This window comes from Dipodomys ordii, unplaced genomic scaffold (genome assembly GCF_000151885.1).
Source record: "Dipodomys ordii isolate 6190 unplaced genomic scaffold, Dord_2.0 Scaffold11, whole genome shotgun sequence".
Taxonomy (NCBI): domain Eukaryota; kingdom Metazoa; phylum Chordata; class Mammalia; order Rodentia; family Heteromyidae; genus Dipodomys; species Dipodomys ordii.
In genome coordinates, this window is record NW_012267227.1 from 11,711,918 (window position 1) to 11,724,425 (window position 12,508).

A 12,508-nucleotide genomic window follows, 5' to 3' on the forward strand; every position below is an offset into this window, starting at 1 on the left:
TCCTCCTCCTCCTCGTCCTCCTCCTTTTCTATTAAAGTGACCATATATCCCACATGGGAGACCGAGGCTTTGTGGCATGGCATTATGGACACAGAAAAGACTGCACTGATGGGTAAACAGGACCCTGGAGTCCTGGGTACCAAGCCTGGTTCTATAGCTGGACACCACTGGAGGAGTTAGCTGGGGCTCAGTTTACCTCTTATGTAAAATGGGAGTTATAATAATGGTAGGCATACCTCATCAAGATGTATCAAATAAAACTAGATATGCCTAGTATTTAAACATGCAATGAGTATTTTTTGGTATGTGTGTGTGCACACACGTGTACGCACACAGAGTATTTTGCCAGCTAAAGTCCTGTGTTCCTCTTTCTCCCTGTTTAGAAAAAAATTATCTTTAAATAGTTGCCAAAGGATTTCAATTTCATCTGTCTGTCCATGTGTATAAAGCAGGGTTGACACGTGTCACCCCTTCCATCCTTCCCAGGATTCCTTCTAGCTCATCCCTACCCACCCCCCTCAAGTTCCTCAGGTCCATTTTCTCCTGTGCACAATGTGTATTCGCCTGCGCTTCTGTCTCTACCCATCTTCCCCATCCCATAGTTCCTACCCTCAGATGACACGTGTGTGTGTGTGTGTGTGTGTGTGTGTGTGTGTGTTACTTTGAACAACTTCATTCCTCTATTCCCTCAACTTCCCTCATACTTTTTTCTTTGGTGCCAGTCCAGGGCCTGGGCCTGTCCCTGAGCCCTTTTCCTCGAGGCTATGCTGGAGCCACAGCTCCTCTTGCAGCTTTTTGTGGTTCATTGGATATAAGAGCCTCAGGGACTTTTCTTGCCTGGACTGGTTTTCAACAGTGATCCCTAGATCTCAACCTCCTGAGTAGCTGGGATTATAGGCATGAGCCACCAGCTCTGAGCTCAGTACTACTACTTAAAAAAAAAACCTAATTGTGATACACTAGAAATATACATTATGGTTTATCACTGGCTTAGACTATTTTTTTCTCTGGGGGCTGTATGGAATGAAAATAGACCTCATTAGAGAGGTGCAGAAATTCAATGGATGGTTATGTGTAGAGATCCTAGAACTCAGCTACCAGGGTTAAAGGCCCAGGTGTGTAAGACAGCTGTTGGATATCTTGTCACATGTCCCCTACAGTTGAGGGGGTGGGGACCACTGTCACTTTAGCACTGGCTGTTTCTTAGAATTTCCTTTGGCATTTGTATGCATTCAGTAGTGTACCCCCAGGCTCATGGCTACCCAGCACTTCAGAGTGTGTAAACATTATTTTTTTTTTCTGTTTTGCAGATGGCAACGAGGTTGTACTAGATCAGGATGGGCTCTAAATCCAATGACTGGTGGCCTTCCAAAGAAGTCATGTGATGGCACTGAGGGAGATGTTCAGGGAGAGGTGTCCAGTGAGGACAAAGGGAGAGATGCATCCGCAGAGCAGACAGATGTCGAGAACTATGAAAAACGAACCGAAGTCAATAATGACAGGTCTGGAGCACGTTCTTGCCCAGAACCTCCTGAGTGAACCCACTTCGCCAGCAGTGGGTTGATTTTTTGGACTTCTGGCCTCCCAAACTCAGAGGATCAACGTGTGCTGTTTTCAACCGACCCAGTGTGGTACTTGGCTCTGGCTGTCCTGAAGAAATAACGGGAGTATGGTCGGTATGAGTCTGACTCTGCAGGTGAACAGCAGGCACTTGAACGTGAGCTTGCACACTCTGCCTAGGATCACAGAAGGGGAAAGTGTTTTCCCATCTGTGGACTTGTCGGCTGCACGGAAAAGGGTCATGGGAGGACGAGAAGAACTTCTGAAAAGCTGGAATGGCAACCTGCTAGGGAGAAAAAAAAAATGGAGCTGGATAAGGGAGTGTTCAAGGAGCTTGCGTGTCTTGAAGGTTCTAAAATGCCAAGAAACGATCCAGACCGGACCCATTGTTCCTCTCCTCTCTTTTCTGGTAAGTGCTTGTGTTTCTGGAAGAACTTATGATGTCAATCTATAAAGAGTAGAGGCCAGACAACTCTCCTGGGTACTTACGATGTGTGAAGAAGGCACTGTACTGCCCTGGGAGCCCGCGTCTTTCCTTTGGGGAGAGCGGGGGGATGTTTGTCTGTCTCTGGTGCCAATAGTCCATTGTGGGACTGAGTTCTGGCTGGGGGGAACGTTCATTTGGAAGTGAGCTCTGAGAATTGACAGCCATAGAGAGGGAGGCTGCTTGTCTGGCTTGGAGTTAAAGCTGTCTGGTTGAAAGCTGGGTCATCTAATTTTAGAACACATGGTGCAGAAATGCATGCGAGTGGGCAAGTTAAAGGCGAATTACCTTGTTTGGGGGAGCGGGGTTACACAGAGAGAAACACTAGGTGACATAATGGCTAATGTCTGAACCCCGGACAAAGAGACGGGATTATGATCAGGAGCTGGTCCACAAGGATGAATTTAACATCCAGGAATTTGGTAGGCCTGTCTGTCTATCCCTATCCACTATTTATCTACCTACCTACCTATTTGTTATCTAACTACCTATTATCTATTGACCTACCTGTATATCTATGCACACATGTATGTCTACACACAGACATGTCTACATACACATATCATACCAATTTGGAGCTAGAGGTATGGCGCAAGTGGTAGAATGTCTGCCTAGCAGGTGTAAGACCTGAGTACTGCAAAACTAAATGAAAATCCCATCCGCTTAATTTTAATGTACTACATTTCTGCTACTTTAAGTTGTTTTTTGGGTCCGGTCATGGGGCCTGAACTCTGGGCCTGGGTGCTGTCCCTCAGCTCTTCAGCTCAAGGCTAGAGCTCTACCACTTGAGCCACTTCTGGCTTTTTTTCTTTTTGCTTATGTGGTACTGAGGAATCGAACCCAGGGCCTCATGCATGCAAGGCAAGCGCTCTACCGCTGAGCCACCTTCCCAGCCCCTTAAATTGCTTTTAAGCTCTGAATTTTTATTTATTTTTGTGTTCTGGAGCTTGAACTCAGGGCCTGGGACCTATCTCTGAGTTTGTGGTCAACATTGGCATTCTATTACTTAAACCACAGCTCCACTTCCAGTTTTTTTGTTTTTGGTAGTTAATTGGAGATAAGAGTCTCATGGACTTTTCTTGCAAGGGTTGCCTTGGAACTGCAATCCTCAGATCTCAGCCTCCTGAGAAGGTGGGGTTACAGGCTTGAGCCACCAGTGCTGGGATGAAACTTTAATAGTAGGAGAAAACTTGTATATTCTAAGTCTAGGTCCCTATCTGTAGCTTACAAGTGTCTCAGGCTTATACTTTGTCATTCTCCTTTTGTGAGTTAGATGAGTCACAAGTAACATTCAACTCAAAGTCTTCTTTGGAGGATGGGAAATCCCACAGAAGGCAAAACAGTGCCCACAGTGGGCTTCGTTTTTTGTTGATGTTGTTGGTCAATGCAAGGAAAGCTACTGTCTTTCATAGAAGGTCAGTTCCCCACAGGAAGTGACCCGTAGGGATTTAGGGGTGGTGCATTGATTTAATCTGTTCTCTTGGTGAACTTCAGCTCAGCCCCTCATGGAAAAGTGGCAGAGAAGACATGAGCCACAAAAGATCTGAAAGCCGTATTTTCCTTTTTTTTAAAAAAAAACACTCAAGACGGTGAGAATGCGTGTGTTTCCGCAGTTGTGGCGGGCCTTGCTGAATGGGGAGATTGAGTTGGTTTCAGGCAGGAAAAGAGAAAAGGGCATGATGGCGTAGGAGTGTGATTCAAGTAAGAAGGTGGGGGGCGGTGAGTGGAGAAGGAATAAGGTGGTGAAAAGCAATTTCCCAGGGTTCTGGAAGGAACTCTCTCTCTCTCTCTCATGGTATACTGAAATAACTAGTAAAGGTAGCTTCCTTCTGGTCTTTTAATTTTAAAAAAAAATTTTTTGGTGTTGGTGCTGAGTCTTGAACTCAAGGCCCGGATGCTTGCCTTAGCATTTTCACTCAAGGCTAGTGCTCTGCCACTTGCGCCGCAGCTCCACTTCCGACTTTTGGGTGGTGCATTGGAACTAAGAGTCTCATGGACTTTTCCTGTATGGGCTGGCTTTGAACCACAGGAGCTGGCTTGGAACTGTGAACCTCAGGTCTGAGCCTCTGGAGCAGCTAGGATTCCAGGCTTTGTTTTAAACATGTTAAAAGAGATTGAGGCCTCTTCTCAGCCAGTCCTCTTTCGCCTGCAAAAAAAGAATATTATCAGTCTTGTTTCCAGAAACTTAGAGTTTTTGGCTGCTGGGGAGTTTTAGAAGGGAAAAGCTTTCTTTTACTTTCTCTGTCTCGGCAAAAATCTCAGAGCCCAGTATCAGGATATTTCAAGAGAGCAGACTTGACAAAGCATTAGAGATCAACTTGCTGTGGTTACAGAGACAGCATTAAAACATACTTGTTTCCTGTGGGGCTCCAGTGGCTCTTGTCTGTAATCCCAGCTGCTTAGGAAGCTGAGATCTGAAGATCATGGTTCAAAGTCAGCCCAGGGAAGAAAAGTCCATGAGATTGTTACCTCCAATTAAAATGGAGCTGTGGCTCAAGTGGTAGAGTACTCGCCTTGAGCTAGTTAAGACTGTGCCTAGGCCCTGAGTTCAAGCACCAGGACAGGAATATCAAAGTCAAACAGCAGCCGGGCGCTGGTGGCTCACGCTTATAATCCTAGCTATTCAGGAGGCTGAGAATTGAGGGTGGAGGTTCAAAGCCAGCCCAGACAGGAAAAGCTGTGAAACTCTTATCTCCAATTAACCACCAGGAAACTGGAAGTGGCGCGGTAGCTCAAGTGGTAGAGTGCTAGCTTTGAGCTGAAAAGCTGAGGGACAGTGCCCAGGCCTGGTATTCAAGCCCCGTGACCAACCAAAAAAAAAAAAAAATCAGCAAAACTCATACTTGATTTCAGTGCTTCACTGGCAAATCTACCACAACTTCTGGGGGGGGAAAGAATCCTGACATGTGTTTAGGCATGTTTAAAAGGTAAAGCTCTCCTTTCTTTAAAAAATAAAAATAAAAAAGACACAATGTGAAGTATCTATATCATTGCAACGTAGGAAATCAAAACCTTTCAAAGCAATTCCCAGACTGGAAAACATCATTTCCCATGAGCACTTGCTCTCTGGGATCATCAGGGTTAACTCCTTGCGTCCTCTGCATTGAAGTGAAAGATATTGGCCCTTCTTGATGTGTTAAATGTAGCTTTGGGGTTGGCTTTTTCACCAGTTCATTAGCAGAGCTTGCAGTGATGTAGAAATCTGGCACATTCTCTCATTTGGGGAACACAGGTGAGAGCCCCAAAGATATTCCCATCTTCAGGGCTGGAAGAAGTGCTGGTGGATCTCCATTGTTTAAGTCCTTCCTTTGGAATTCTTTTTATTTATTTTGGGGCTGGTCTAGGTGCTGCCCTTGAGTTTTGTGTTGTTTTTTTTGCTCAAGGCAAGTGCTCTACCACTTGAACCACAGTGCCACTTCCAGCTTTTTTGAGTAGTTTATTGGAGATAAAGAATCTTATGGGGGCTGGGAAGGTGGCTCAGTGGTAGAGCGCTTGCCTTGCATGCCTGAGGCCCTGGGTTCAATTCCTCAGCACCACGTAAGCAAAAAGAAAAAAGCCAGAAGTGGTGCTGTGGCTCAAGTGGTAGAACATTAGCCTTGAGCTGAAGAGCTGAGGGACAGTGCCCAGGCCCAGAGTTCAGGCCCCACAACCGGACCCAAAAAAAAAAAAAAAGAATCTTATGGACTGTGGACTTTCCTGCCTGGGTTGGCTTCCAACCATGATCCTCATATCTCAGCCTCCTGAGTAGCTAGGATTACAGGTGGGAGCCACCAGCACCCGGCTATTTTCAGCTTTTTTTTTTAATTACAAAATATATTTATTTTTAAAATTTAAGGAGAGCTTTTTTTCTCCATCAAGTCTTTACTGGTAGCATTTTTTTTTTCTTGTATCTTCTTCCTCTTTGTCATTTTTTTTTTTTTTTGAAAATGAGATTCCGGTTGCTACTTAGCAACTTCCAGTTCTGATAAGTGGTCAAAAGCTTATTTTATTTTCCCGGAGTTGAGCTGAGGTTTTCAAGAATGCCCCCTAGAGACACAACTTGTTTTCTGTGTGATTATTACAGCACTAGCGTTGCGTTTTTTCCTCTTCCGTCTGGTCCGGTGGCAGTGGCAGGAACAGATAAGCGGTCTGATGTTTCTCAACTTTCTCCGGGGTAGGGTATTCATTCCAGGGTGAGGTGAGTCCAAACAGATGTGTCCATGGTTTGGGGAGAGATGAAGGGGCTGATTGATTTCTCTTGCTTTCTTCCAGATTTCCTGGTTTGTTGTACGGTTTTCGTCTGTGCGGTTGAGATTGAGCAAATAATCTCTATTATTTCTATACATATAAGTAATCTGGGGGAGAAGGGAGTTGGGGATGAGCGATAAGACTTTTTTTTTTCCATTTGAAATTTCAAATTTTATTCAATTAATATCGCCTATAGATTACCAAAGGGAGGAAAATCAATGCCCCTTTCTTCTTAGTTTGTGGGTGGTGTCCCTGACTTTAGTAGTAGCTGGTTTTATTTTGATTTTCGAGGTTTCCTCTTGGCCACCTGTTTGAACTCCAGTGCATCGTCTGCTTTCATTCATTCATGCTTCTGGGGTGACCGAGTGCACTGTTTCACGCCCACCAGACCGGATGGGGGATGGGTTTTTGGTGGTGAATATTGTTTCCAGAACAGGAAAACTGTTCCTTTGAGATTGTTTGATTTCTTTTTTTGTTTCGCCAGACGTGAGACCATCTCTAAGGAGAAGAAATTGGAAGGAGATGTTAATTGGGGGCTGAGGGTTGCATATTGGCAAGGGAGGAGGAAATTCAGGATTTTACACCTGTGCCCCTGAACAGCTCTGTGTCTCAGGGGCAGCTGCTCGAAGGAGTGAACGGGAACCAACTGGCAGCGACTGCCAGCAACCTCCCTTAATCCATCCTGTCCTACCTGGGCACCGACTGTCTCTCTCTCCTCTCTCTCTCTCTCTCTCTGTTTGCTTGTAGGAGTATTTGATTTTGTTCACGTGTTAATTGGAAAATTTCATTTAGTAGATAAAACTACTGAAGCAAATTGGAAATTGTCACTCTCCTTGGAATAAAACTAACCAACCTACTTTGCCTTGCTTTTCTTTTCCTCCCTCCTCCCTCCTTTCTTCTGCTTTCTGTTTCTTTCCTCTTTCTTTCTCTCCCCCTCTCTCTCTTCCTTGCTTCTCACCCCCCTCTCCTCTCTCCTCTCCTCCCATCTCCCTCCCCCTCTCCTTTCTGGTAGTTAATAGGAGATGAGTCTCATGGACTTTACTGTCCAGGCTGACTTCCAGCCTCAATCCTCAAATCTTAGCCTCCCGAATAGTATTGTAGGCATGAGCCAATAGTGCCCTTCAGTCTTCTCTCTTTCTCTCTCCGTTCCTGTCCTAAATGTATATTATTCAGTGAACTTTTCCTGACCCTTCCCATCCTTCTTTTCTTTTTCTTTTCCCTTCCTTCCTTCCTTCCTTCCCTCCTTCCTTCCTTCCTTCCCTCCCTCCTTCCCTCTTTCCCTTCCTTCCCTTCCTTCCCTTCCTTCCCTTCCTTTTCTTTTCTGGTGCCACTCCAGAGGCTTGAATTCAGGGCCTAAGTGCTATCCCTGTGCTTTTGTTGTTGTTCAAGGCTAGCACTCTACCACTTAGGCCACTTTTGGCTTTTGGGTGCTTAATTGGAGATGAGAGTCTTGAGGAATTTCCTGCTTGGGCTGGCTTTGAACTAGGATCCTCAAATCTCAGCCTCCTGAGTAGCAAGGATCACAGGCATGGCTTGATTTCGTTTTCTAATAACCCTATGAGTTATGTTGATGGATGAGAAAACGCAGACTTAGAATGCAGGGGAACTTGCTGGTAGTGACGGGTCAGCGGGACCAGACCTGGGGAGGCGGAGGAGCTGGCTCCAGAACTGGTGGAGAAATGGAGAAGTGAGAAGGGGAAGGAAGGAAGATGAGCAAATCAAAAGCCCCAGCTGTGAGGGAAGGAGATGATCAGGAGAAGGAAGGGAAAGGCTCAGAGGAGAGGGAACAGCCTGTAATCTTAGTTACTCAGGGCTAAGACTTGAGGATGAGATCATGGTTTGAAGTCAGCCCAGAAAATGCATGAGACTTTTTGTTGTTATTGTTGTTAGTGGTGGTGGTCATGGGGCTTGAACTCAGGCCCTGAGCTTTTCTGCTCAAGGCTAGCGCTCTACCACTTGAACCACCGCTTCACTTCCAGTTTTCTGGTGGTTTATTGGAGATACGAGTCTCACGAACTTTCCTGCCTGGGCTGGCTTTGAACTGCCATCCTCAGGTCTCAGCCTCCTGAGTAGCTAGTATTACAGGAGTGAGCCACCAGCACCTGGCTTCCCTGAAGCTCTTATCTCTAACTAACCACCAACAAGCCAGTAGTGGAGCTATGGCTCAAGTGGTAAAGTGCCAGCTTTGAGAAAAAAAAAAAAAAAACAATGAAGTGAAAATGTAGGGCCCTGAGTTCCCAGTATCAGCACACACATACACATGTTCAGAAGTTTGCCTTGATAATTAGTGTTAAAGACCTCTCATTTTGTGCTTCTGTCTCCACAGCCACCCAGGTTTGCCTTGAGAGTTTCAACCCAGGTCCTTTAATATCATAGTGGAGCAAATGGGAAACACATCAGGCTGTCTGACAGCCAATTCAAGCTTCTAACCGCCACCTCCTGCTGTCTGGTGCGGTTTGGGCAGGTGATTTCCCGGGGGGCCCTTTGGTGAGTTTACTATATATGGCTGCAGTGATCAATTTGTTCTGGAGACTTAGGACCATAATTCAATAGCAAACTAAGAGCCGATCTATCTTCCAGGGGTAAACTAAGCAAGTGATGAGATAAAATTGGCTGATTTAGTCTCTGAAATGATAACTGTACATGTATGCATTCTATAGTAATTGTGTAGACACCAATGAACAAAAGTCTTAAATGTTTTAATAAATGACAGACATGTGTTTAAGGCAGGCACCAGTGGCTCACGCCTGTAATCCTAGCTACTCAGGAGGCTGAATTCTACAGACTGAAGTTCAAAGTCAGCCCTGACAGGAAAGTCCATGACACTTTTACCTCCAGCTAGCCACTAAAAAGCCAAGAGTGGAACCATGGTACTGTTTAATGGTAGAGTACCTACCTGCCTTGCGTAAAGAAGCTAAGGACAGCGCCCAGGCCCTGAGTTCAAGTCTCAGAACCACCACATACAAGAAGAATGACAACTTTTAAATTTGGAATATTTGATACAGTTGTCAGGAAAACCAGAATGTTCTCTTTAATATGACTAGTGTGTCCTTTTCCTGTAGGAAAGGGTTCTCCGGGAAAGCAATTTATTACCAGTGCGTAATTATTACCAGTGTGTTGCCGGGTGAGGTAGAACGGGAGCAGGGGGAATTGTCTGTAATCACTTGATTGGTGATTGGCCCCAGATCTTCACACAGGGAACAATCATTTTAATCCTTTGCTTCAAGCACTGAGTCATGAATACCCAAGCAGATCCGTGTTCACTGTAAGGCGCTGAGCTTGGACAAAGTGCCTTCCTCCCAGTGCCTGGTAACTAGCACCACCAGCTTGTCATGCGGTGTCTATGCAAAGGTCAAGGTGTCTGGAACCAACTCTTTTACTTTTCCTGTGTCAGTTCAAGTCTGCCTTTGACTTTGCCATTTCTTTTTTTTTTTTTTGGGGGGTCTGGTCGTGGGGCCTGAACTCTGGGCCTGGGCGCTGTCCCTGAGCTCTTCAGCTCAAGGCTAGCGCTCTACCACTTGAGCCACAGTGCCACCTCTGGCTTTTTTTTTTATTCTTTTTGCTTATGTGGTGCTGAGGAATCGAACCCAGGGCCTCAGGCATGCAAGGCAAGCACTCTACCACTGAGCCACCTTCCCAGCCCAACTTTGCCATTTCTTTTACTAGAAGAATTATTTTCTGCAACCAAGATTCAAACATGAAATTTGAAAGATAAAAGGGAAGAAAATCCACATGGAAGTCAACTTTCAATTGCTAGAGCTTTCTGAAAAATGACAACATTTTAAGATTAAAAATTAGAATTTTAATCTGAAAATTTAAATTTATATGTATAGAAAGGATACATATAAAGCCGGCGCCGGTAGCTCTAGCTACTCAGGAGGCTGAGATCTGAGGATTATGGTTCAAAGCCAGCCTGGGGCTGGCAAGTCCGCTGAGACTCTTATCTCCAATAAACCACTCAGAAAACAGGAAGCGGTGCTGTGGCTCAAGTGGTACAGCACTCACCTGTGAGCTGAAGAGCTGGGGGGATAGAGCCCAGGCCCAGAGTTCAGGCCCCATGACTGACAAAAAAAAAACCAGGATACATATATTCTAAAGTGAATATATTTATAAATTCCTTAGCTATTATTTCTGTTAATTTGATTCTTTCTTCTCTATTTTCCCCCATACTTCTTTCATATATATGTAAAACATTACTAGATTTTTGCCTTTTACACAAGGAAACGATAATTTGAATTGTATGTGTATATATATGTGTTTTCCCCCTGCCATTACTGGGGCTTGAACTCAAGGCCTAGGCACTGTCCCTGCGCTTTTTTGCTTAAGGCTAGTGCTCTTCTACTTGAGCGACAACTCCATTTCCAGCTTTCTAGTGGTTAACTGGAAATGAGAGTCTCATGGACTTTCCTGCCCAGGATGGCTTTGAATCTCCACCCTCAGATCTCAGCCTCCTGGGTAGCTAGTATTACGAGTACAAGCCATCAGTACCCAGTGCATCATTTTAATCTTTGCATGGGATGAAGTCAAGGATAAGATAACACCTGACCAACAGCTTTTACTTTTCTATTTCCTTTGCTTTGGGGTAAGTTTTAAAAATGGGAAATATATCCATGTAACTCTTGTTCACTTCAGTATTTGCAAATGGTTGAACTTTAGAATCCTAAATTCCTACTGCTAGAGTTTACTTTTTAAAATTAATATTCTTGTATCTGATTTTTTCTGATTGCAGTTTTCATGATTAATTTTTGAATGATTTGCACTTCAATAATATTGTAGAGAACATATGTGCTTCTATAGCATTCCCTCTATAAAGACACACTTGCAAATTTTCTAGAAATATACTGAACTTCATCATGCTGTACCAGAATGAACAAATGCTTATTAACAATGGCTAATATTCTTGTATCTGATTTTTTTTTTTTGGGTCTGGTTGTGGAACCTGAACTCTGGGTCTGGGCACTGTCCCTCAGCTCTTCAGCTCAAGGCTAGTGCTCTACCACTTGAGCCACAGCGCCACTTCCGGCTTTTTTTCTTTTTTGCTTATGTGGTGTTGAGGAATCGAACCCAGGGCCTCATGCATGCAAGGCAAGCGCTCTACCACTCAGCCACCTTCCCAGCCCATATCTGATTTTTTTTAAAGCAGCATTGGGTTGGACAGGTGCTGGTGGCTTACACTTGTAATCCTAGCTATTCAGGAGGCTGAGATCTGAGGATCATGGTTCAAAGCCAGCCTGAGCAGGAAAGTCCATGAGACTCTTAGCTTCAATAAATTATCAAAAAATCCAAAAGTGGAACTGTGGCTGAAGTGGCAAAGCACAAGTCATGAGCAAAAGAAGCTCAGGGACGGTGCCTAGGCCCTAAATTCAAGCCCTTGGACCAGGAAAACAAAAAAAAAGGGAAAAGAAGAAGTAGTAGTAGTAGTAGTATTCGAGTTTGAACTCAGGACCTAGAGCTTGCTAGGCAGGTACTCTACTACTTGAACCAAGCTACCAGATCCTTTTTTTGGTTATTTTTGAGATAGGGTCCCAGGTTATACCTGGGTAGACATGGATTGAAAGACTCCTATTTATACTTCTTCCTGTGGCCACTGGTGGAGATGGAATCTTTGATGCTTTTTTTGGGGTGGGGGTGGGGACTGTGGCCTATAATCCCCTGATCTCTGACTCCAAATAGCTAAGATTACAGAATTGAGGCTCAGTGCCCAGCTTCTTACCTGATTTTGTTTGTTGTGTTTCTGCAGGCCTTCACTGACCCAAAGGTTCTACAAAAGATGACTTTTCCTTTCCTCCAGCGTCCTACAGAAGTGGAGCTGGGATCAGCTAGGTCATTTTGGTGAGTGAATAAATGTGCACCAGTGGAAAGATTAAATTTTACCTTCTGGAAGTTTAACTAGAAACCTACATTTGTATTAATCTCCTACAAATGATGCCAGGTGTCAATTGTAACAAGGAAAAAACTGGATCAGAAGAAATGGGGACTTGAAGGTCAGTTCTTCAGGGAGAAAAAGCACTTGAGTAAGATCACTAATAAAACATAGCTCCTGGCAAAATAATGGCATTTGCAGGGAAATGGATGGAGCTAGAAGGAATCATGTTGAGCGAGGTAAGCCAAGAGCGAAGAGACAAACGGTACATGGTCTCCCTGATAAGTGGATGATAAATCCAAAATGTTAGGTGATACGACAAAACTAACAGGACTTAAGAAACAAAGAACTCCTGCTCATCTGGTTGAACCACT

At 44.5% G+C, this 12,508-nt stretch overlaps 1 protein-coding gene and 1 long non-coding RNA gene across 2 annotated transcripts in view; one reads left to right on the top strand and one right to left on the bottom strand.

Moving 5' to 3' along the window:
- Positions 1–5,866, bottom strand: part of Slc27a2 (solute carrier family 27 (fatty acid transporter), member 2) — a gene marked incomplete at its 5' end in the record, with an annotated part of 42,264 nt that extends 36,398 nt beyond the window's left edge. The window contains 2 exons of the mRNA XM_013009960.1: positions 5,812–5,816; positions 5,865–5,866. Of these exons, the coding sequence (XP_012865414.1) occupies positions 5,812–5,816; positions 5,865–5,866 (7 nt within the window). The remainder of the gene's footprint in view (positions 1–5,811; positions 5,817–5,864) is intronic.
- A 286-nt stretch (positions 5,867–6,152) lies between these two features.
- LOC105981092 overlaps positions 6,153–12,508 on the top strand; it is a 15,982-nt gene continuing 9,626 nt past the window's right edge. The window contains exons 1-3 of the long non-coding RNA XR_001174796.1: positions 6,153–6,221; positions 8,598–8,758; positions 12,012–12,103. This is a non-coding gene — a long non-coding RNA (uncharacterized LOC105981092). The remainder of the gene's footprint in view (positions 6,222–8,597; positions 8,759–12,011; positions 12,104–12,508) is intronic.